Source organism: Physella acuta, unplaced genomic scaffold (genome assembly GCF_028476545.2).
Source record: "Physella acuta isolate Inbredline_101_S28 unplaced genomic scaffold, ASM2847654v3 ptg000173l, whole genome shotgun sequence".
Lineage (NCBI taxonomy): Eukaryota > Metazoa > Mollusca > Gastropoda > Physidae > Physella > Physella acuta.
In genome coordinates, this window is record NW_026731692.1 from 232,012 (window position 1) to 258,993 (window position 26,982).

Consider the following 26,982-nt stretch of genomic DNA (forward strand, 5'->3'; position numbering starts at 1 on the left):
GCAACGTATACATTTTCAAACGCTGTATAGTTTCTTATAGTAAAAAACAACAACACAACAGTGATAACCCATTTATGCGGTATACTGATCTACGTTTCGATAGCAGTTTTATTTTTTTTAACTTCCGTGTTGGTGGGTGCACTTTTAATGTTGGGGAGGGGGGTATATATAGGCCTATTAGTTCTAGGGGGGGGGGGGGGGGAGTCGAAGTGTTGTCTTAAAGCTGCGTTTTTTTCAGCCATCTTTTCGGAAAAGATGTGTGTGTGGGGGGGGGGGGGGGCAAGTCTATCCCTAAGTACGCCTCTCCCCCCCCCCAAATGTAAGATATTTTATATATATATATATATATATATATATATATATATATATATATATATATATATATATATATATATATATATATATATATATATATATATATATATCAGTGGCGTAGCGAGGTCGGGTGTCACCCGGTGCGGCACTTAATGGTGTCACCCCCCCAGAGGCGTTGCGACCCTTCCCGGGGACAAACTTTCATGGTTTCAATTTGCACCCCCCCCCCCTCAAACTTTCGATTTGCACCCCCCCCCCCTCAAGTTTTTGATTCGCGCCCCCCCCCCCCCCTCAAACTTTCGATTTGCACCCCCCCCTCAAGTTTTTCTCTATATATTTTGCTATTTTTTGCCTTGGTGTCACCCCCCTAAATGGTGTCACCCGGTGCGGTCCGCACCCCCCGCCCCCCCCCTCGCTACGCCCCTGATATATATATATATATATACATATATATATATATATATCTTATTTATTTATTTATTTATATATATTTGTATATATCTTTACCAGTGACCGCACCCCGCCCCGGAGAAAAGCGTCTGAAGGAAACGTTGGAAATAATAGGCATAAAGTCAACCGGTTGTTCCATTCTGATAATATGTTTGAGGAATGCTATGATTGGGAACGGTTCGTCTTTAAATCAAATTTCACAATTGTATGCCTTTGGTTTGAAATCTGAAAACCTTTTTCGCAACGCAGGCTGACCATTTAATTTCAACTCAAGTTAGTCTTCTGGATTTAAAAAAAAATCAAAAATCATATTTTGTATATTTGATAAGTGTCTTGTGCCATGAGTTTATTTGATGGGTGTCTTATATTATATCATGAGTTTAAGCCTCCTTTACCTCACCTCACTAGTGCCATTTTTCACACACGTCAAAACTTGACTAATGATTATAGATGATCGTGAGGTGAACTTACTTCATACACACACACACCATACACTAATGCGAACGCGCACATACACACACATGCAAACGCACATACACACGCTCTAACGCGCAGACACATATTATATTTGTATGTAACTTCAGCTCAACTTTAACCAACAACACTGGAAAATGTGTGATTAAGTTTATTAATTAGATATTTACACCAACAGTAATAATTATATTGTCACACATCCAGGCAGTTATAAAACAATATTTTAACGAGATCCTTTCATTCGAATCATTTGGTAAATAACCACGTGAACTTTTAAATTAAGAAGAAATGAGATGTGTATCACCCTGTTCATTGATTTTTTTGCCTCCCTTCTATGGCAAACCAGTTTAACATATTACATTTTATCAGTGAGATTAATATGAAACGGCATGTGAGGGCGTCACCAAGTAGGGTGCTTTACGGGGTTGTCCGCACCCTGCCCCCGTCGCCACGTACTGGTTGGAAAAAAAATATAAATAAACCAATGATAATAAACAAAATAAAATTATGTAATCATTGAAAAAAAAAAGATGCCATTTCGTATTCACAAAATCAATTGATTTTGAAATATAAATCAACAAAATAGATTACGTTCTCCCCGATTACAAAATATAATTAAAAGATTCATTTAATAAAAGCTTATTATGTTCATGATTATGCATCTAATTAACATATTGTAAATTTATACTGATGTTTAGGGGGAAAGGGCGATCAATGTTCAAACAAAATACAAATGCATATTGTAAATGTGAAAACAGTGTCTTTTCCTCAAAGATAAACCATTTTCATTTTCTTAAGTATATTCATCCTTGTGTATAATCGGTTTTACGTTAGGATAAAATTATGAGTCCTTAAAAAAACAAAAGAACACCGTTTTTTGAAGACATTGTTTTAACAGTTTAACATAAACCTTTATGCAAGTATCGATTTTTGTGACAAAGTGAAGCGTCCATCAGCGCAACGCGACTGATGTGAGTGTAAAGTGGCTGTCTTCATTTCACTCAATGGAGGAGTTATGGCTCTCGGCCACCTGTTGCACGAGCCTACGTCCCCTGGTAATCGATATCGATAAGGGCAAGTGCTCTGGTGCGTGAATCACGGATCGATTCTTGAATTATCAAATTTCAGTATCACGCCCACGATACTTTATTGTATACATCAAAAAATTATCGAGAGTAAGTTTTCGGCAAGTAAATTGATAAATGGTAACTGCGTGCACAGTAGGGTCATTCAACTTTAATTCGGGAAGGATGAATAAACGTCATTCAATTATAATTTTAAAGGGAGGTAACTGGGTCATTTAAACTTTAATTTCAAAGGGAGTAAACAGTGTCATTCGGCGCTAAGGAAGGACAATCATTTATCTTTATCGTATTGTGGAAATAACATAACAAGTTTAATGCCCTGTTCGATGTTCAAAACCATTGTAGTTTATTTAACTAAGGCAACGCATTTTTTAAAAATATGATGAAACTAGACTCCTACAGATAATCCTACAAATTCCCACAAATTAATGCCCCTTAAAATAAAGAAAAAAGAAAGGGAAAAAAATACTACAATTAACCGGTTATGGTTTCTATACTGCTGTAATGTTTATTTTGGCCAAATGAACTACTCAGCAAAGAAGATTTGCAGGATTTAATCGGGGATGAATCGAAATCGTTTTTGGTTTTTAAATTGGGTGTAGCATTTTCCCCATTCCGTTGTCCCCCTTGTTTTCTATATTTAAGATCCGTTTCCGGTGTTTTCTTTTTCGCCGCGAGACTATCCCCATCTATATTAGTATCTTGTGTAATTAAGGAATCGATTTCTAGAGCATCGTTTGTAATTAAATTCGCAGTATCGGAAATGACGTCACGTGCATTATCTGATACGTCGTCTTGTTTCGTTTCTGTTTTATTTTGTTTCGGAGATTCTAAAAGCTGTCTGTTTTCCTTATCGAGTAGGAATTCGTCGGATTCTTCTAGGTTTTCTTCCTTTTTCGTGTTGCGGTTCTCGAAATCCGTTTGGATGCTGTTGCCCTGTCCATCTGTGATACTAGGGCAAGCAGGGTCCCTCCAATCGTCCTGTCCATCTTGTAGCGGCCAGTCGAGCCGGTGCTCCATCAAGAATTTTTTCCTCTTGTCCCTCTGTTCCCGGGCCATCAACCCGTTGTAGTAAGTGCCGAAATTCGACGCGATGATAGCGATCGGCATGGACAGCAGCAGCAACCCCGACAGGGTGCACAGCACCCCGACAAAATACCCCGACACCGTCGTCGGGTAGAAGTCCCCGTACCCGACGGTTGTCATGGTGACGATGGCCCACCAGATGGCCTGCGGGATGTTGGTGAAGTTGTTGGCCTTCTCCAGCATCTCGACGTAGTAGATGACGGTGGCGTACATGATGACAGCGATGAAGAGGCCGAGGAAGAGGAGGAACAACTCGGCCATGCTGGCCCGGAAGGTCAGGAACAGGACCTTCATCTTCAGGTACCTGCAGGCAGAGAGAGTAGGTCAGTGCGGGTCATAAGGTGTAACAATGAAAGAGGAAGTACGGCAGGCAACGTAAATATAATACTGTCGGTCAAAAAATGTAACAAAGAAGGTGAATTGTAACAGGTAGAAATATAACAAGTGTAACACTTTAAAACAATGTTACACACGGTAAAATAATGACACTATATACAGAAATATAACAGTAGGTAAAAATATAACATTTGAGGTAAAAATATAACACAATAGGTAAAAATATAACGCTTAGGGTAAAAATATTGCACTGAAGTTAAAATGTTATACATATTGATATTTTATCTTCGGTGTTATATTTTTACCTTAAGCGTTATACTTTAACCTACGGTCTTAAAATTTTCGCCAAATGTTATATTTTTTACCTACTGTGTCATATTTATACATATATTATCAAATTTTAACTTCAGTGTTATAATTTTACCCCAGGAGTTATATTTATACCTACAATATAACATTTTAACTTCATTTTAACCGCTAAAGTGAATTTTATTTTGAATGAGGATGTATATAGGGGCCATCTAAGTTTTACTGTTTCTCCTGCGAGCTCTTCGGCAGAATAGTGTTGGGATGGGGTGGGGGAGGATGGGGGGGGGGTCAAAGTAAAGTATGCTAAAACCAAGAACATAATTCTCAAAACTAATTACCGTCGGGCGACGTGAAAGATCCGAAACACCCGCAGACTCAACACCGCCCTGAGGGTGGCGTGCGCGACTTTGGCGCCCTCGTGCTCCACCAGCAGGTTCTCGTTCCACTCCATGAAGAAGCAGGTCCAGTGGTCGACCGCCAGGAACAGATCCAGAAGGTTCAGGATCTTCGTCAGGTAGGCTTTGGGGTTGGGAGCCACGCATAGGCGCACCAGGGGCTCGACGGTGAAGAATACGAGGCCCATTCTGCGAATAAAGAAAAACATAGTTAGCGGTTAGAGGTGGCGTTTCTGTAGAGTAGTGGGGTGGGGGAGGATGGGGTGCGGACCGCACGGTGGTGTGACACAGAGGCGTAGCGACCCTTACCGGCGCCCGGGGACAAACTTTCAATTTAGCGCCCCCCCCCCATATATTTTTATATTTATGAAGCAAAACTGCAGCTAGAATGAGCTTTTAATTTTTTTCAACCCATTTTGGCGCCCCTTAGGGTCGGCACCCGGAGACATATGTCACCCCTTCGCCCCCCTCGCTACGTCTCTGGTGTGACACATTCAAAGGGGGGGATTACTATTTAGAGCAATTATATATATATATACATACATATATATATATATATATATATATATATATATATATATATATATATATATATATATATATATATATATATATATATATATATATATATTGATACATATATATATTGATACATATATATATTGATACATACATATGAAAATGTTAGCGTTGCGACAATTTCACCCCGAACTTGACCCTGCCATGACATTTCTCTCGTGACGGGAGTCACGTGACTTTGATCTGAGTGTCCCCCTGCACTCGATTAACATTTACCCCGCTCGGCTAACCCAGTCCCACGTTGATAAGTCGCAATTAATCCTGGTTAATCACACTTAATCATGCTTAATCACGAAGTCGTTAGCCAAGACGTGATTACCGATAGAGCGTCATTTTGAAAATAGGTTAAAGCTGATGTATTTGCTGTAGGAATGCAGCTTGATTAATTTCATGCTTTAGTTAATGCATAATGATTTTAATACAAGTACATAATAAACCGGTAGTGATCTCCCCTAAACTTTCTCGAATATTCTTATATAAAACAACAGGGGATGGTAACTGGGGATATAGTTATGATCTTTAATCCATTTTAAATACTGAAACTTTTAAAAATAGAATAGAATCTCAGTAAAAAACAATTGCGCACCAAGCGAACGCCTAATAAAGGTGTGTATAATAGTGCGCAATAGTATTAGTACTTTATAAATTTACATTAGTTTTTTGAGAAATCGGAAGTAGCGTAAAGTACTACTTCCGGTCAACGGAAATTACTCAAAATTTAACAGAAGGTAGAGAATTAGATCTTTTACTTACATGTGAAATTTCATTTATCTATCTGAAATAGTACTCAAGTTATAGGCTTTTGAAAAATTCAAAGTAGAAAAAGTACCACTTCCGGTTATCCGAAATCGCTCAAAAGTTGATACGGATCTACGATTTTGATATAATACTTGTATATGAAATTTCATCAACCTAGCTGTAACGGTACTCAAGTTATCGTGTTTACACACGGACACACACACACACACACACACACACACACACGGACACACAGACATACGGACAAGATTGCAAAATTATGTTTTTCCGTATCAGTGAGATGTAAAACGTCGAGATTTGCAAAAATCTCGATTTTTTTTTTTGCACGATTACAAGACTTTCTCTATACTTCGTATATACGAGAAAGTAAAAATAGTCCCCTCTGCTCCTACTAAAACGCGTATTAGTTTAATAAAGTAAATATTGTTAACTTGTAATTAACATAAAAGTATGGTCAACCGTATCTAAATAGATCTATGCCAATGGTATTAGAAGCGTTGTTACCGTTAAGAATATTTTCACTTTAATAGTTAGATTTAAGCATAAGACTAGGGCTGATGTTGGGTATTGTAATAGGTTTAGCCTAATGATTTTGGTATGGGATAGGATTAGCCATGTTGTTTGCATAGCTGGTGTTGATGATAATGAGACTCAATTGCTTTGATTTACTTGTAAAAATTGGTTTAGTATTAAGTTTAGGCCATAGCCAGGGCTAGTGGGGGGGGGGGGAGAGCTGATTAAAAACATGAAACTTGCGACAGATTACTATCAGTTTTATACTCTCCTTTTCTTTCTATGTATGACGCTTTATACCGGCCATTGACCTGTAACAGTAATTAAGATGTTGTTACAGAAACGATGAAGACAACACTTAAATTCACACGTAAAATCCGTGTAGCAGTATATTTTTTTTTATATCGACAGTGTATTATTCAGAAACGCAGCTCTAAAGAAGCCTTAATAGTAGGCGCCCGGGGCGGACGCCCCATCTTCACTCCCTAGCTGCATCTCTGGCAAATATCCTAGCTACGTCACGGGTGGGGGCGGGGCTGAGTGCCATTATTTAAAAAAAATGAAGACAGACTTACACATCGAAGACGAGGATGGGAGTGCAGAGGTCGCTGTTGAGCAAGTTGTCTAGCAGAGTCTCCTTGCTTTTGTCTATCTTGCTGTCGTGCACTCTGTAGACACGAAACTCCCTGACCGATGACACGGCGACCACCACAATAGACATTAGGATAAACGTCATGTACACGCCGAACCATACCTGCGCAGTCAGACAGGAAGTTATGAAACCAAAACTGCGAGCGTTCAAGAGGGAACGTAACTGTTAGGACTAGGGATAGCATAGATAGGTCTTAGGCATCTATTGAAAGTTAACCGAAAAGTGCCCCTCCCCACGGGAGTACGAAACATAAATGTATGTAATAGCCCAAAAAGATGTGTACTTCATACATCAATCTTTAATTAATTTTAACATATTTATTAAAATTCTAAACAGTGGCGTAGCGAGGTCGGGTGTCACCCGGTGCGGCACTTAATGGTGTCACCCCCATTTAGGCGTAGCGACCCTTCCCGGGGACAAACTTTCAACTTTCGATTTGCACCCCCCCCCCCCTCCCTCAAACTTTCGATTTGCACCTCTTAAAACACTATTTAACACTCGAATTAATCACTTAATGAAGTGGAATTATCATTTTTCTCTATAAATTTTGCTATTTTTTGACTTGGTGTCACCCCCTAAATGGTGTCACCCGGTGCGGTCCGCACCCCCCGCCCCCCCGCCCCCTTGCTACGCCTCTGATTCCAATTAAATTTAAGTTTCTGTCACAATGTATTTTATCATGTCTTGGCCTGCGTTTCAATTAGGTAGAAGTGGTTGAAATTGTGTTCACAAATGTGACCGTATATTATCGCGAAGCAAAAAGACGACAGCATTAGGACTCAAATAAAATAAAAGATTGTAAAAAAACAAAACAACAACAACAAAAATAACGCGTCTAATGGCAGTTGACCTACCCACGACCAGAGGTTGTGGCCCGGCCTCTCCATAGTCAGCCATATCTGGCCACTGATGCTGTCCTTTGCCACCGAGTCCAGCTTCATGGCCGTGTCCAGCTCCTCCACGATGAGCACCTCCCTCAGGGCCTCCCTGTACCGCTTGATGCAGCACTCGGAGATCAGCTTGTCGTTGATGCCCCAGTACCTGAGACAGATAGTCCAGAATGGGGTTTTACGTGGACTTAATGATAGGACTGTATATAACTGACTGACTTACTGATAGGACTCAGTGGCGTAGCGAGGTCGGGTGTCACCCGGTGCGGCACTTAATGGTGTCACCCCCCCCCCCCCCCCCCAGAGGCATAGAGACCCTTCCCAGGGACAAACTTTCAAATTTTCGATTTGCACCCCCCCCCCTCAAACTTTCGATTTGCACCCCCCCTCGAGTTTTCGATTTGCACCCCCCTCAAACTTTCGATTTGCACCCCCCCCCCTCGAGTTTTTCTCTATATATTTTCTATTTTTTGCCTTGGTGTCACCCCCTAAATGGTGTCACCCGGTGCGGTCCGCACCCCCCGCCCCCCCCCCCCCTCGCTACGCCCCTGATAGGACTGTATATTTCAGTAGGGCCTAATTCACGGACTTAATGATAAGACTGTAAATTTTAGTAGGGCCTAACATACCGACTTAATGATATGACTGTATATTTCAGTAGTGCCTAACATACCGACTTAATGATAGGACTGTATATTTCAGTAGTGCCTAACATACCGACTTAATGATAGGACTGTATATTTCAGTAGTGCCTAACAGACCGACTTAATGATAGAACTGTATATTTCAGTAGGGCCTAACAGACCGACTTAATGATAGAACTGTATATTTCAGTAGGGCCTAACAGACCGACTTACTGATAGAACTGTATATTTCAGTAGGGCCTAACAGACCGACTTAATGATAGAACCGTATATTTCAGTAGGGCCTAACTCACAAACTTAATGATAGGACTGTATATTTCAGTAGGGCCCAACTCACAAACTTAATGATAGGACTGTATATTTCAGTAGGGCCCAACTTACAAACTTAATGATAGGACTGTATATTTCAGTAGGGCCCAACTCACAAACTTAATGATAGGACTTCATATTTCAGTAGGGCCAAACTCACGGACTTACTGATAGGTTCGTATATTTCAGTAGTACCTAACAGACCGACTTAATGATAGGACTATTTGTGCTATTTTACACACTTGGTAATCAATGGCAGGGAAACTTTACCATAAACATAACCCCATTTTCCACTAAAACTCCTCTTTACCATAAACCTTGACCTCTCATCTTTACAAATTTTTAAAATTTTACCACAAACTTCAATGCCATTCATCACAATTTTGAAACCTCCAACTCACCTCCAACCTAAAAAAATAATCCCCCTTTTGCAAAAAACCACCCCTCCAACACATCACAAAACTTACATATTCTTTATCACTAACCTTAACGCCACTTCCACTTTACCATTAACCCTGCCCCCCTCCCCCCTTTACCACAAACCCTAATCCCCCCTCCAACACCCCTCACAAACTCGAATCCTACCTTTACCAAAATTAGGCAGCTCCCTTTTTAAGCACAAACCATCTCGCCAGGGGCGTAGCGAGGGGGGGGGGTGCGGGGGGTGCGGACCGCACCGGGTGACACCATTTAGGGGGGTGACACCAAGGCAAAAAATAGCAGAATATATAGAGAAAAACTTGAGGGGGGGTGCAAATCGAAAGTTTGAGGGGGGGGGGGGGGTGCAAATCGAAAACTTGAGGGGGGTGCAAATCGAAAATTTGAAAGTTTGTCCCCAGTAAGGGTCGCTACGCCTCGGGGGGGGGGGGGTGACACCATTAAGTGCCGCACCGGGTGACACCCGACCTCGCTACGCCACTGCATCTCGCCCCTTTATCACAAACCTCAACCCCCTTAACCACACACCTTAGCTCTCTAGAAATGGCCAGTCCACACATATTCCCAGGCAAGTGAAGCTCCCCCGTCCTGTAAAGGTCAAGGATAGGGTTCACCATCTTCGTGTTCCTATCAAACACGTACGCCGTTCCCTCTTCACCCGCCCGGTGACGTAGGGCCAGCTGACCCAGCCTCGTATTGGGGAAAGTGGCCAGTGCCTGCCGGGATATCCAATATGTCTTCCCGGACACCACCAGCTTGATGTTGACGGTCGAGAAGCCGGGAGACCCCCCGCTGTTCCCTGGGTTTCCCCCTTCATGGTACGTGGTATCTGAATGATCCAAGGCTAGCTCCATGTTCTGTATTACGCTTTCAACACAACTACACTTTCATGTTGTTTTCATCTAAGGCTCTATCCCGATGATCTGTAGAGATAAGAAACGCAATATAGGTATATATATATATATATATATATATATATATATATATATATATATATATATATATATATATATATATATATATATATATATATATATATATATATATCAGTGGTTCTTGTATGTAGCCGAACCAGTATCACATGCGCATTAACTGTGACCGAACCCTCCTTAATTAATGGTTCTATCGTCCACTCTGACCAAATCATATGACTCACCGAACCCATGGGATTCTTCTTCTTCGTTCTTAATTTTAGTGTTGGAAGGTATTACCCTCAATAGAATTAAGTATACGTGACAACTGGTTTTGCGCCATTGAGGTCACTGACTCCGATTTCAGCCTGCTTATCTTTTTGGATTCGATTCCACGGCCTTTTTCCTACCAAGAACAAACTACAAGGCAGCGGTTGTTTGATTTTGGAGTTGTCTCTTGTAGAATAATTGCTGACCTCAACTAACGAGCCTCATCTGGGTTCGAACTCGAGACTTTTTGGTTTAGCAACCATGAGCTTTACCGACACGACTACGCCGACCCCGGGATTCGATCGAACCCAGTTTGAGAACCACTGGTGTGGAGTCTAGATTTCTTTCATCAATGTTTTCAAGAAACAATGAACATATGTAAGCATCTACTAAGATTGTAATTTATTATAAAATTAATAGTTTCTTTATTTTTTATATATAAAAAGAAACAAACCGATAGCAAAAGTCGTATCCCAAGCTAGGCAATAACTCGACGTTTACAGGGACCGGCACAGATAAAGTGTTGCCGTTTATTTATTTACGAGCCGACCCGCTGCGTATCATACGCTGCTATTTAGTTGTTTTTTTTCTACTTTTCAGTAATTTATAATTTGTGAATTCGACAGTACCAATGCTGCCACTGAAAATATTTGCTTAAAAACACTAAACCCCTCCCCCCCCCCCACGTGAAAGCAGCCTCCTCTTAGTTACCTCCTCTAAGTTTAAAATCGTTTCAAATTAAATTATCTGCCCCTAATAGCCGTCACCAAACCCGTCTATGATTGTAAAATGTAAACAGCGTGACCACAGCTCACCAGATCATGTGAGGGGGTGGGGGTGGTAGCGATAGAGAGGAAGAGAGGGGACTGTAAGGCGCGCTTGCAGCTTGTTTTCTAACGGCTCCCAGAAGAGAATTATATATATAGATGTTAAGCGTTGTTGAGTTTTACATGTGTGCACTGTGCTCTCTTTAAGCTTAAAGGAAGCGGATAATTGCAATGAGGCCAACCAAACTAATCTATCCGCCTTTTATCTTGACAAAATTTTAAAACATTAAAACAAAACTACCTGCAACATAAAACAACTTATTTATCAAACGTATCAAACACTAATCATAAATACTACGTAATTCCACTTTTTAAAACTCCTTCATGGTTAAACATTCTTGCACATACGTGTCAAAATATGGTCAATTTTTGTCCCGTACAAAACACATCCATTTATCTTTATAATGTTCTTCAAAAAATGCTCCGAAAGATAAAATAAAAACAGATAAAATAAAACAGCTAGATTGCCTTAACTCTAACTTCCAAGCATGTAAACAAAGCAAAACTATCATTGTTATCTATTCTAGAGAAGATGACATGAAATTACCGTTCAGGATATTAGAAACAGCTCTCGCCTAAAGTACAACACAAACACACGTCTGTTTTCTTAAAGTGCGAACTTTTGCTCGGTGCACGTGCACATTATGGAGGTGAGCTAATTAAAGAGATGATGTAATTAAAAAATAATGAGATTTTTACATCTTCATCCAAAGCTTTAAAAAAGATGTAAGATGTTGTGTGCAATATAAAATATGCTTGATTTGATCAATACCAAGTCTAACTTGTTTTTGCCAAAGGCAAATAGACGACTTCTGAAGTTAGAGATTTGGTTCGAGATTATTCGTTAATTTTGTTAGTGATGATGTTTTAATGGACAAAAAGACATTTTTTTCGGTCAGGTACTCATTAGAGCTGGATGGACTCAGAGACGTCCTTCGGTCAGGTACCCATTAGAGCTGGGTGGACTCAGAGACGTCCTTCGGTCAGGTACCCATTAGAGCTGGGTGGACTCAGAGACGTCTTTCGGTCAGGTACCCATTAGAGCTGGGTGGACTCAGAGACGTCTTTCGGTCAGGTACCCATTAGAGCTGGGTGGACTCAGAGACGTCATTCGGTCAGGTACCCATTAGAGCTGGGTGGACTCAGAGGCGTCATTCGGTCATGTACCCATTAGAGCTGGGTGGACTCAGAGGCGTCTTTCGGTCAGGTACACTTTAGAGCTGGGTGGACTCAGAGACGTCCTTCTGCCAGGTACCCATTAGAGCTGGGTGGACTCAGAGACGTCATTCGGTCAGGTACCCATTAGAGCTGGGTGGACTCAGAGACGTCATTCGGTCAGGTACCCATTAGAGCTGGGTGGACTCAGAGACGTCATTCGGTCAGGTACCCATTAGAGCTGGGTGGACTCAGAGACGTCCTTCTGCCAGGTACCCATTAGAGCTGGGTGGACTCAGAGACGTCTTTTGGTCAGGTACCCATTAGAGCTGGGTGGACTCAGAGACGTCTTTTGGTCAGGCACTCATGACCAAAGGAGACATACTTCGATTGGGTACCCATCACAGCTTTTAATTTAGTTTAATTTTCGTCACTCCTTTTCTCTTCGTTACTCTTTGCTTTTTCGCCACGCTTTCCTCTTCCCTCCAGTTTTCCACGCAAGAGTTTAAAATAAACCTGTTCAATGTATGTTTTTATCTCATTTTCAGAATTTCGGAAATGTATTAAGTAAGTGTTATTAAATAACCCCGATGTACAATCTGTTGTAACTTTTCGGAATGTTTCTTTTCCACGAACTCTCAAACCCGCTAATCCGGTTACTCGTATCTCAAATTTTGCTCGTATGTGAAAGCAAATTTTTTGCTCGCTCCACAGCTCGTATCTTACAAATCTCTTATGTCGGGGCGCTTGTATGTTGAGGTAGGCCTACCACTGTATATATATATATATATATATATATATATATATATATATATATATATATATATATATATATATATATATATATATATATATATATATAAAACCGATAAATAAAAAATCTCGATATTAAATAGAAGAACGGAAAACACACAGCACCTTCTTCAAGACCTCGTAGGTTCAAGATTCAATTGTCCACCCATCTACTCATATTTTTCGTCCTAAGGTTTACATCAATGTTCTGTGGTGTATTTAATTTAAATACATCTTAGCAATCCCAAATGGACACAGCACGAGCAACATTTCTTCGCGGTGTCACCCCCCCCCCCTTTCTCCAATATGTCGGACCATGTCAGTTGTAGTTAAACGATTCGTGTATTGTTAACTATTTATTGATCCCGATGAACAAAGCGTCCTATGCTATGTTAATTTTATCTTATTGCCCCCCCCCCCCCTCTCCACTCCAGTCGCAAGGAGCTGGTAGGTCCATCAGTACCTAACGCTTCATATATATATCAGTTATTAATAACCTTCCATGCTTCCATTATTGTGTCACACGGTACGGTCAGATTACCCCCCCCCCCCCGTGTAAAACTCGAATCGCTAATTACATTTCATTTTCCAATATTGGTTTATGGGTTATCACATTAGGCTTCGAGCTGATTGCGTCGGCCTGGTTGATTTAAAGTGGTGTCAACAGTACCACCTGCTGTACTTCGGTAACTAAATGCCAACTCTCGGTAATTAGTACACCACAGCTTTGTTTATTCATTATCGAAAATGATGAATTACACGGAGTGGGCGTTAGAGGGTATTTTTTCATGAGGAAAAAAATGTATTCATGACTTTAGTAAATCCGTATAATGATGTCATGCAGGATGGGGGGGGGGGGGGGGTTGGTAAAATGAAATCTAAACTTTTTGGCGGGCTTCATGTTTTTTAACAGCCGTTTTGTTTGTAAACCGTTAACAATAAGCGTTAAAAATACATAAAAATAGATCAAAGTACATGGTAATTTAGGAGGTCGTTTAGGGCACCTCCCCAATACGTCAAACCGACACTCACCCCCCCTCACCCCACTTCCACCGTTGATGTGATGCAATGGTACGGGTAGTAAAAGACTGATGGAAACTAACGGGATATTTATTTATTTATTTATTTATATTTTTAGTTTTGAGGGGGGGGGGTGGACACTCTGTTAAATTATTTTTTTATATTAACTCGAGGGGAGGTGGACGTACTTCGAGGGGGGGGGGGGGAGAGGGGACAATTCCCAAGAGATGCCTGAAAACAACTCTAGTTGCCAGATTTCACACTATTGCTCAAGTCCGCTGAAAACAGACCCCGAAAATTTGGAATAAAATTGTCTAAAATATGTGTAGCTTTTTAAAATTTTAGCAACCATTTTTTTCTCTTCAAAACTCTTATTAAAATACTTTCTTTTTGTGATCGATTTTTTTGCCGTGTGTCTTGACTAAAAGCAGCAGACTGTCTTTTCATCAAAAGAAATCATATTGATATGCTTTTTCTGGATTTATATGATGAAAAAATGGACTGTTGGTCACACATACAAAATATCTTTAAAATCTATGAGTTTAACTCTGAGTTCACACAAAATTTGAAAAAACTTAAAACGCTGAATGGAGAGGAATGAAAAGGCTTCAGAGACGTCAAAGGGAAGACCGTCGCGACCAAATTTTGATATGGTCTATGTGCGACTAAAATAGACGTCATACTTTAAATGATGCGTAGCCTACGCTACTCAATTTTAAACATTATACATAATACAAAAAGTAAAAGTGTATCTGTAAAACAAAAACAAAGCAAAGTTCCCTTACGAACCTGAATGTCCATGGGTCTAGTGTAATTTCACTCTTTCTGCGACCGGCATATGAAGGGATAGTGAGTCAGGTACCCATCAGAGCTGGGACTAGAACCCGGATTCGAACTCGAATATTTCTAACATGCGTTACAAATAGTCTAGGCTTGATGTTTGTATTAAGAAAGCTTTAATAACAAACAGTACATTTTCTTTCCACACCAATCAATAATTGTACTCAATATTGGCTATATATGGCGTGTGGATCAAGACCTCGAACAGTAAATGTCCGTCTTATAATAACTAGTCAATAACTGTACTCATTATTAACTAGGTAGGGTGTGTTGGGGATGGTGTGGTCACATGGTAGAGCATGCGACTGCTGAAGTTCGAATCAGGGTTCAAGTCTGTTAACGTCCACGAGTCCACCCAGCTCTGATGGGTATCTAACACGTTAGGGAAAGTAAAGGCGGCTGGGCATAGTAACGACCACACCATCCCTTCGGTGTCTGGTTATTAGCCCCTTAGACATTAGCTCCTTAGACAAAAGTCCCCCCCCCCCCGGAAATACCCCCCATGATATAAACCCCCTGTACAATAACCCCCTGATTGAGATTTATATGAAGAAATACTACCGTTAACGTGAACAAAACTTAGCCATATGAAGGTGTATAGTTTATATATAAATTTGAATGTAATTCAATCAATTTATATTTTAACTACAAACAAAAAGTTTTCACTTAAAAGAATATCATTTGGCCGTCAAAGAGTGACCATACTTATATTTGATCAAAGAGCGGGTTCTCATGTTAATAATGCTGCCTGTCAGTGTTTCTTCCAGACTTTTTTCTCCGGGGGGGCACTTGAAATCTTCGGGGGGGCGGTAAACTTTCTTCGGGGGGGCGGACACTGTTAAAAGTATATATTTTCTATATAAATTATATAAATTTCATTTCGTTCGGGGGGGCGGTAAAAATTTTTCGGGGGGGCTCTGCCCCCCCGAAGAGATGCCTGGAAGAAACTCTGCTGCCTGTGTTGGCTTTTGTGCCACAACAATAGTAAGGCCTTCGACTAATTACTTAAAAATTTTTCCCTAGAAGCACCGTCAAATGCAGACTATTTCGATGACTACTGTCACACATCAAGACTAGACACAAACAATTTTTACACTTAATATTTGGCAATTCCACACGCGTGCAGAAGTTTATATTCCAAAAAAGAAAAAAACTCAGTCGAATACAGGAAAATTATTTCCCTGCCCAATATAGGATGTTACCATCCCAAAATTTGGTCAATTGTTTACTTCATTAAAACTGACCAAGGCTCCAAAATGTGTACTAAGCAAATGTTACTATTTACCAAAACATACACGAAATATATTGTTGGCAGCGCTCGAATAGCAACTGCTGGTCAACTGCACCATGTTAGAGTATTTGCAAGGTGTCTATCCCTATCTCTCTTTAATAAAATGTTAATTAGTTCATAATCAAATGATAGTTTTATTATTGTGTTTGTTGTGCTTTTCATTAAAATTTTTAGTTCTCATCATCATTATTATTTATTCTTATATAAACCTCAATCGGGGGTTTATGTCCGGGGGTTAAGGTCGCGAGGGGTTTATGCCCAGGGGGTTTATGACCGGGAACCCATTCTTTCATAAACCGAGGTCACAAAAACAGGTCAACTCTACTTCACTCGCCCCACCTCGATCAAAACATCAAGCGGTCAATGTCCACCAGAAACCAATCAATAACCAATCAATAACCAATCAATAACCAATCAATAACCAATCAATAACCAATCAATAACTGAACTCATTACTAGCCAGCTGTTTGAACCTGTATGTAGACCTGCAGGTTTCAACACCTGGAAACAACAAATTGTGTGTCACGGGCACACAAACACACACGCACAAACACACACACACACAAATACACACACAAATACACACACACAAATACACACACAAACACACACAAACACACACAAACACACACGCGCACACACACAAACACACACACACACATGCGCACAAAAACATCGAGTTTTCAACGAGCTAACTCTCAAGTAGAAAGTGGGAGGGGGAAGGGGTTGAGGGGGGCGGGGGTTGATTCGTCGCACACGTTTATCGTAATCTGCGTCCATTCACGTAGTGGTAATCGTAATAAGGTGAATTAATTACAAACAGCGTTTCACATGCACAGGTGCGAAGTCTGTAGTTTACGTGATTAAAAACGTTGCCACAGCTTACAACTGGAGAAAGAATGAAGGCAGCTAGACTCAAATTTCATAACAAGCGGATGTTTAATTTCCATTCATTCCTTCCTCACCCGAGTACTTTGCCACGGTATCAAAGTGGGGGGGGGGGGGGATATTTCATGGATCTGGTCGAGATAAGTCCCGCCAGAAAGTTAACCCCCGCCACCAAAAAAAAGAATATTTGTTAAGAGAAAGGGATGAGAAAATTGTAATTTTTTAATTTTTTTTTAAAGAGGGTGAAACTAGGACTTGTTATAAAACTTTCCATGAAAAAGCCTTTTTTGGTACTTTTTATCCTGACCGTAAATCTAACCCAAACCGTAGCCCTAACCTTTAACCTAACCCTGGAGGCGAATAAGGAGTTGTTTTTATGGCGCGAGATCGAATATTCGCCCGGGCACTTTTTGTATAAGTGGCGGTTCTTATTTGGAAAAGACCCCAATATCAGTGATAGAATAGAAAGATGGAGCTTTACTTAGGTAAGGAAGCTAAGAGGGTTAACCCAGTCATCAGCACAATTATTACATGTAATACATATATATATATATATATATATATATATATATATATATATATATATATATATATATATATATATATATATATATATATGTGTATATATATATATGTGTATATATATATATATATATATATATATATATATATATATATATGTGTGTATATATATATATACACATATATATATATATATATATATATATATATATATATATATATATATAATATTCGTTAGTTTGTACTTCTCTCATCGTCGTAAATACAGAGAGCTGTAAGTTTTGCACCTCCTCAGCGTATGATGTTGAAATCTTCTGACTTTTACTATCCTGTAATCGATAAATATATCGATCTGATCGGCTGTAAACTGACCTGAACCCTGCACTCGATGTCCAATACTTCCCTCCAGCCCCACCCCCCTTTTCACACAGTATTACGCAACCCTCGGATCATTATAAACAATTTGTTTTAACTTAGATGTTGTGAGCGAAAAAGATGGGACGCTCTCGTTAGGTTAAGGTGCCCTTTGGCGGAATTTTCAAAACAAAATTAAAGTGGGTTGGTTAAAAACAAGGTGATTGGCTTTTTTTTTTTCTTACACATCGTCACTTTGGCCGGGATTATTAGCGACAAACTAATGACTAGAGTCTCCGAAAGAGTTTCACGGTCATTTTAATGGACTTCGGATTGATATTGTTATAAAATATGCGCAGGGATCGTTTATAAACGACAATTGGTAACCCCGCCCCTATATAAATATGTCAAAACACTCCCCCCCCCCCAAAAAAAAAAAAAAATAAATAAAATCAACAAAAAAAAAAACCGTCGCCAATTTCAATAAAAAATGACCCTAAAACTCTTTCGGGGCGGATGGTCAATAAGGTAGATAAAGCAGAGTTCACCTGTTTTCTTTTACGTCGGTATATGAAACGATAGCGCGGTGAGTTCTATGCCGCCAAATTGCTCACTTGAGCTGGCTACCTTCAGTTAAGTGGACACAAGAAACTTTTACCGACGCCTTCCCGGGATCTGAACTCGAGACTGTAAGTACTTGTACGATCTACCACACCACGCCGCCTTTAAAAGATTTCCTCTTTACTTTTATTTGTAAGACATTCATACAAAGCGCAGCGCATTTTATGTACGCCTTGTATGTTTAAAGACGTCATCGTTAAAATTAAAACAGCCACGCCGCCCCCCCCCCCCCCCTGCGAGACTGTCATTTACGCACATGATGTTTTAGGATGTTTTTTTTCCTGTATCGCTACTTATGCGATAACTAATCTGTTGGCCTAACCCTGGTCCTAACCCTGGTCCTAACCCTGGTCCTAATCCTGGTCTTAACCCTGGTCCTAACCCTGGTCCTAACCCTGGTCCTAACCCTGGTCCTCTGTCCTAGCCCTGGTCCTCTGTCCTAGCCCTGGTCCTAACCCTGGTCCTCCCTGGTCCTAACCCTGGTCCTAACCCTGGTCCTCCCTGGTCCTAACCATTGTCCTAACCCTGGTCCTCTGTCCTAGCCCTGGTCCTCTGTCCTAGCCCTGGTCCTAACCCTGGTCCTCCCTGGTCCTAACCCTGGTCCTCCCTGGTCCTAACCATTGTCCTAACCCTGGTCCTCTGTCCTAACCCTGGTCCTAACCCTGGTCCTAATCCTGGTCCTAGCCCTGGTCCTCTTTACTAGCCCTGGTCCTAGCCCTGGTCCTCTGTCCTAACCCTGGTCCTAACCCTGGTCCTAGCCCAGGTCCTAACCCTGGTCCTAACCATTGTCCTAACCATGGTCCTAACCCTGGTCCTAACCCTGGTCCTAGCCCTGTCCTAGCCCTGGTCCTATCCCATATCCTCAACCAAAACCTGACAATAATCGTCGCCCCAAGACTGACCCTAAAACGCGACACGGTACCTGTCCTGAGAACTACCAGACTACAACATCAGCATCTCTCCTCACATGTTGGAACAGCTACACAAGTCGTAGGTCATTGACCTATGGGGTCACCTGACTAAAGGTCGCCCCTGCCTTAATAGACTTACAGGACGTCTGTTATCTGGACGTACCTCAATACCTCGGCTGTCCGTCCGGAAGTCTCGAGTTCGAATCCCGGGCTCGAGTCAGTAAAACGTCCCTGAGTCCACCCAGCTCTGATGGGTACCTGACACATTAGGGTAAGTAAAGGTGGCTGGGCATAGTGCTGGCCACGTTATCCCTTTATGTGCTGAAGTTACAGAAGCAGATGAACTGAGCTTCAGAAAAAGATGAACTGAACTTCAGAGGCAGATGAACTGAACTTCAGAGCCAGATGAACTGAACTTCAGAGGCAGATAAACTTATCTTCAGAGGCAGATGAACTGAACTTCAGAAACAGATGAACTGAACTTCATCAGCCCCAAGATTCAAAAGTACAACTTTGTTTTTTATTTGGCCATTGTGGTCGGGTCGGTAGAGCTCGTGCTTTCTAAACCGGAAAGTACCAAGTTCGAACGCCCGAGTGGATGAGGCTTAATAGCTTAATGGGGACAGCAACTCATCTTAAAAATTCCGTCCAACATTATATTAAAGAACGAAGAAGAAGAAGAACCTTTCCATTTTTTTTACCTCACTTCCCCCCGAACCCCGCTTAAGTTAAAGTACGCGCTTCTAAAGTTTACTTGTAAGTAAATCGAACCAACGATCGCGATTATTTTTTCATCTCAAAATTCCTTTGGATGGCGACAGGTGGGTCTATCAAGCAATCCATCTCAAGTTTAATCCAGAAATACTCGAGAAACACATTTCTAACAGATGCCGAATAGTCTTAAGTAATCCTCAACATTACATCGTAAGGAAAAAAAATTCATCGATGCTGATGATTCTTGTTTCAATTTAAAATGATAATCAAAACCTAGCTTTTAATATTACAGGATTGATGGTATTAGCATGCCATAGTTCTAAATGTTGCCGTAAGTAGGAGATGGGGTGAAGGGGTAGAACCCACAAATAATACAAAAAATAACGACGGTTTGGCCTAGGTATAGGGCTGGTAAGTAGGTCACCAACCAGTTCTATGGCTCATGCAGGTTTTATTGACCTACTTACCAGCCCTATACCTGCGATTGGCGACGGCAAGTTGGTGTCGCTTTCAAATGTTTACAATTAAAAATGTCAGATGTCAAAAACGTGGGTGTCTTCTAGGATTTTAAAAGCAACTATCGCATTAAAATATTTACATATTTATGTCTACATTTATTTTCCTTTAATTTTAATTTGATACCAAGTTCAATTATCAATTTAAATCAGTATTCTAAAAAATCATTTGAACAAAAACACGTTTTGATATTGAATGGCTATTATGCCTAAATAAAACCACTAAATAGGTTCATAAAATACTTATAATATATATATATATATATATATATATATATATATATATATATATATATATATATATATATATATATATATATATATATGTGTGTGTGTGTGTGTGTGTGTGTGTGTGTGTGTGTGAGTGTGAGTGTGTGTGTTTGTGTGCATTCATATGTGTGTATATGAATAGAAATAGTTGTATGTGTGAGCGCGTGTTTGTGTGCACGAGTGTGGGTGTCTTTGCGCGTCCATGAGTGTAAGTGGACTGATGTGTGTGTGTGTGTGTGTGTCTTATATGAATGACATCAAAACGATAAAAAAAGATTATGGGAAAGTTTTATGTTTTGTGAAGTTGCAATAGAAATCGATTAAGCATCACTTGATCCACTGGGTGCGGGTTGGAGTGGGCGAGAGGGGGGAGGGGTAAGGATGACACACTGAGTTACCGCATTGGCGCCCCCACTATAGATGGATGGACAGGTGGGTGGGTGGACGTGTGGTTGGGTAGACTGATGGATGGATGGACGGTGGGTAGATGGACGGGTAGACGACTAGGCGGATGGAACAATGGACGGATAGGTTGATGGACGGATGGATGAACAAATGGACGGGTGCATGCAATGAGTGATGGATGTGTGGGTGGATAGATGGATGGATCAACAAATAGATAGGTGAATAAATAAATGGACAAACGGACGGTTGGACGGGTACATGCATTGGGGGATGGATGTGTGGGTGGATAGATGGATGGATCAACAAATAGATAGGTGAATGAATGGATGGACAAATGGACGGTTGGACGGGTACATGCATTGAGGGATGGATGTGTGGGTGGATGGATGGATGGATGGATCGACAAATAGATAGATGAATGGATGGATGGACGAATGGACGGTTGGACGGTCGGATTGATGAATGGACGGATGGTAAGAAAAGTGTAATGAGTAAGAGAATGAAAGTGACCGAAATGACTTAACTAGGGTATAGAAAAACAAATTACAAAAACATCTGGGTTGGAATGGGGGGGGGGGTGGAATGAATTAATGACATTTCAATTCGTTTTCAATTGGTGAAATTGCTTTGAGATGCGATCACATTGACATACGACCATAGTTACGGAACGAATTAAATTTGTATCTCGAGCTAGCATTGTATATGGCGTGGCAGCGAATTCTACCGGACAGAGTGGCTCCTCTTGTCTACCCAACCCCGCTATACCACATTTCCGGTTGTATTCCTACCACTGTCTCTGATGTATGCCGGGTAAAGTTATGGTAAAACATACATACCGCGTGTTTAACACAATGCTTACTTATGTAAATATGACATACAACTTATACAAATGCGTCTTTTGCACAGAAATACGGGCACAGGTGCTTCAATGCATAATTTTCGCTCTCAACAAGTAACATCTAGGTATAGGAAAGACATGTTCGAAATTTTAGAACTACGTGTTTAAGGATACAACAATCTTGTACTTAATATATAGGCCTACCACGTTTGCGGTAATTTTCCACCCCCATCCATCATCTTGTTAAATAATTTTTATATGGGGTAAGTTTGTGGTATATATAAATATAAAGATTCCTCTTTAGACCTAACGTTCCATTGGGCAGATGAAGTGGAGTTCATGTGTTTCTTGACCTCGGCATATGAAGGGATAGTGTGGTCAGCACTATACCCAGCCGCCTTTACTTTTCCTAACGTGAGTTAGGTACCCATCAGAGTTGGGTGGACACAGGGAAGTTCCACCAACTTGAACCGGGATTCGAACTCGAAACTAGCGGGTTAGCAGTCTAGCGCTCCACAGCTAGGCCACGCCGTCCCATTATACATAAATATGACTGGCTTTATATATATATATATATTTTTAAAATCTGCCCTTCAAAAGATAGTTTGATGAATATGTTGTTGTATCTTGTAAATTAATGATTTACATTCGTTTGTTTTAAATGAAGAATTATAAACAGAAAGCTGCTCAAATGATGTTATTAAAATAATATATTTCAAAATAAAACAAAATAATAATATTTTCAGGTTGTATCGTGTTTTTAAAGGATATGAGTGGTAATTTTTGTACCCTATAATTTGTTAAATGTAGCTTTAATTACTAATTAATGATGTACGTGTATCGTGTTTTTAGAGGATGTGTGTTGGTTTTAAAATGTCTTTTGTTGTACCCTATAATTTGTGAAATGTAGCTTTAATTACTAATTAGTGATGTATGCCTACGGTTGTGACTGCCAAATAAACTGAAATATTTCACCGGCGCCAACACAATTTATCCTCTACAAATAACATCCGTTGTGTTTATGAAAGCTTAGCCATAAACATCGTTAAGCTGAACGGAGGAAAATATTTAGAGTAAATTCGATTCTAGGTTATCAGATTAGTAAATCACTAGTTTATCTTAAGCTTTATTTATATTGAAGGGGGGGGGGGGGGGGGGAAGCGGGTCAATAGTATTTCGCAACATTATTCAAAAATGTTCGGTTATTTTGAGCACAATGCAATACTCATTTTTCACAACACAAGAAGAAAAAAAAAACAATTATGAAAATTGTGACAGTACTTTTCATGAACACAACCAATAATTGAGCTTATGCCATACAAGACAATATAATTAGTGAGTCTTCGGGTTTTGGATGAATAAGTAATTGACCATTCTATACATTGTCATGCTGTCTTGTTTTACAGAAGAAGGAGTTCACAAAACGTTATCAATTACGCGTATGTGAATATTGTGAAAAATAAACAGGAAACAGGACACGCAATGCGGAAATTTGGAATAGAAAAATCGTATTCATATTTTTAATAAAGCGGAGTTATCTCCCCTAAAATTTCTGGTGTATTCTAGTATAAAGGTGTGTGTGTGTGGGGGGGGGGGGGGGGGGGGGCTATAGAAATGTTTTTTATTAATTTGACTTGAACGCAGTGTGAGTATAATATAGCGAAAAATAAAATTTTGTACGTTATTAAGGAAACATTGATTACTTTTTTATGAGCAATCGGAAATAGCGTAAATTGATACTTCCAGTCAACGGAAATCAAACAAAATGTGACAGTAACCAGCGAATAAGATCATATAACTATGTATGAAATTTCGTCCAGCTAGCTGAAACGTTTCTAAATTTATTCGATATTTTATTATTTTTAGAAACCAAAAATATAGTGCTACTTTCGGAATATGGAAAGCAACAAAAAATTGAAAGTGATCCCAGTATAACATCTTTTACTTAAATATGAAATTTTGTCTACCTAACTGAAGCAGTACGAAAGTCATCCTGTTCTTATAGAAATAAAGTTAAGTACCACTTGCGGTTAACGAAAATCGTTCAAAAGTTGAGAGAAAGAAACCTGCGAATACAATCTAATACTTGTATGTGAAATTTTGTCTGCCTATTTTTAATGGTATTCAAGATATCAGCTTTTTTTCTTCTTCTTCTTCTTCGTTCTTAATTATTAGTGTTGAAGGGGATCGAGATTTATCTGCCAGTGGGTTTGAACTTGAGACTTTGTTCAACCATGAGCTTTTTGCCGACTCGACCACGCCTCCAACACAATTAAGCGTTACGTGTCAACTGGTTATGCGCCATTAAGGCCATTGACTCCGATTTCAGCCTGCTTTTCTTTTTGGATTTGCTTCCATAGCCTTTGTCCAACCAAGAACAAACTACAAGGCAGCAGTTGTTTAATTTTGGAGTTGTCTCTCCTAGAAGAGTGGCTGTCCCCAGCTAGCGAGCCTCATCTGCCCGAGGGTTCGAACTCGAGACTTTTCGGTTTAACAACCATGAGCTTTACCGACTCGACCACGCCGACTTTTGAGAGGCCGGAAGTAGACTACGTATTACTTCCGGTAACCGGAAATCGCTCAAAAGTTGTTACAGAACTAAAAATGAATATAATACTTAGATACAAAATTTGGTCAACATAACTAAAACGGTATTCAAGTTATCGTATTTATAGACATACACACAGATAAACAGGATGGCAAAACTAAATTTTTTCGACAATGGGAGATTGTAATGCGTCACAAGTTGTCAAAATTTTAATCTAGATTTCTTCACGCGTAAAATACATCTTTCATAATATTCCGTATTCGATAAAGTACTAAGTTAAAAAACGATGAAAACTGTTAAAATAAATAAATCATTTTATTTGTGTGCACGATTACAATACTTCATTTATACTCTGTACACTAGAAAATAAAAAGTGCTATAGGGTCGTCCATAAATGACGTCACACTCGTAGGGGGGGGGGAGTCCGTACTTTTGTGACGGTCTGTGATGAGGGGGAGGGGGCGTACAGTTGGTGGGACGTCACACTTTTGCATTATAAAAAAGAAATGTTAGAAAACTAACTTTAGTTGTTATTTCGCGTTTTAGAAAACTATTTGAATAAACTGTAATAGGAATTGATAAAAATACTCTATGTTGACAGAGTTCAGACAAGATTTTGGAAAAATATCGATGTTTTAAGAAAAATTCAACTGCAATTTTGAGGGGGGGGGGGGGGGTTGTAGGCTGAGATGTGACGTCATTTTAGGGGGGGGGTCTGGCTTTTGTGACGATGTGTGACGGAGGGGAGGGGTGGGAGGTAAAATCGTCAAAAAAGCGTGACGTCATTTATGGATGACCCCTATATTACACTGCTCTCAGTGATTTCACTATATCACATGGACACCCCCTCCCCCTTTGTGTTATATCAGATTAGTGCATGACCCCTGACCTGACGCTAAAATCCCTGACCTAAGCAAAGGGCAGACACCTGTATCCAATAATTAGGACATTCAACAAATTAAGGCCAGTCTCCTCTATCGAAATTTTTTTTTTAATGACTCTTACTTACTTAGGTAAATAAAGAAGTAGGTTAGCGAGACTTTACAGGTCGATAAATAATGGGCCTTGTACAGTGTTTGTTTCGCTTCTTTTAATATTACTGTTTTCTAAGGTTTTCGCAACCTATTTTTGCATTGTTATATGCCTACATATTATTATTAATATTATGTATTCCTTTCTCTAAATCGGTGTTCACAAAAAAGAGCTTTCCCTTCGCATAGCTTATGTATACGTAGTACTCTAAACGACGCCAAACTGCTGTAAGCCTAGTGCTCTATGAAGAGAAGGTATTACACACTCAACGTTTTCTAAAATTAAAAATAATTTAATTCTACACCTTTACTCAAACTGCACCGAATAATTAACAAAACAAAAATCATGACCAAAAAAACAAACAAAACAAATCAGGAATGCTTGTTTACTAGCCAGAGTGTTACACGGAGCAGATTATCTGGTAAATAAAGCAAGAAATACGCTACTCACCGTCTCCTTAAAGCCAGCCATCCTGTCGCACCTACTGAGGCTAACGCAACTCGCTAATGAAAAACGCAACAGTTGGTGGAGTAGATTTTTTTTTGAAGTCGCACGCGAGCTTGTAACGACTTACTTAGCATGACGCTGCTCACGACAACGCGAGTGAAGTAAAAAAAAAACCTATAGAGTTTGTTGGTTGCTACTGCACATGTGCATTTTAAAAATTAACAATGCTATGACAATTTTTACGTTTGATTGATTTGATATTATCACCACACACACACACACACACACACACATTTACTATTATTCAAGGTTTGATGTCATGTCACGCAGTGTTTCTTCCAGACTTTTTTCTCCGGGGGAGGGGGGGATATATGTAAAAAAAATAGGGGAGGGGGGAGGGACACAAAATTTCCGGGAGGGGGGGGGGGGGAGTGGGGGCGGACACTGTTAAAAGTATATATTTTCTATATACATTCATTTTCGTTCTGGGGGGGGGGGGGTGGTCTGTAGACTTTTTTTCGGGGGAGGCTCCCCCCCCCCCCTCCCGAATAGATGCCTGGAAAATCCAAAACACTAA

General features: G+C 40.1%; 1 protein-coding gene across 1 annotated transcript; it reads right to left on the bottom strand.

Annotated features, from left to right (window-relative positions):
* Positions 1-1,384: 1,384 nt before the first annotated feature.
* LOC131936258 (potassium voltage-gated channel subfamily C member 3-like) lies at positions 1,385-26,493 on the bottom strand. The gene is made up of 6 exons (XM_059293171.1): positions 26,409-26,493; positions 9,763-10,157; positions 7,808-7,994; positions 6,877-7,055; positions 4,394-4,639; positions 1,385-3,714 (listed from the first exon to the last, which is right to left on the bottom strand). The coding sequence occupies exons 2-6, from the start codon at positions 10,086-10,088 to the stop codon at positions 2,799-2,801; spliced, it is 1,854 nt and encodes a 617-aa protein (XP_059149154.1). The 5' UTR covers positions 10,089-10,157; positions 26,409-26,493; the 3' UTR covers positions 1,385-2,798.
* Between the last annotated feature and the right edge of the window lie 489 nt (positions 26,494-26,982).

What these genes read in the sequence shown, in the direction of transcription:
- LOC131936258 (XM_059293171.1), bottom strand. Translation starts at nt 10,088, where the DNA reads ATGGAGCTAGCCTTGGATCATTCAGATACCACGTACCATGAAGGGGGA. An exon ending in GCCATTTCTAGAGAGCTAAG is followed by an intron (nt 7,995 to 9,762) that starts GTGTGTGGTTAA and finishes TATCTGTCTCAG; the next exon opens with GTACTGGGGCATCAACGACA. An exon ending in ATCTTTCACGTCGCCCGACG is followed by an intron (nt 3,715 to 4,393) that starts GTAATTAGTTTT and finishes CTCTGCCTGCAG; the next exon opens with GTACCTGAAGATGAAGGTCC.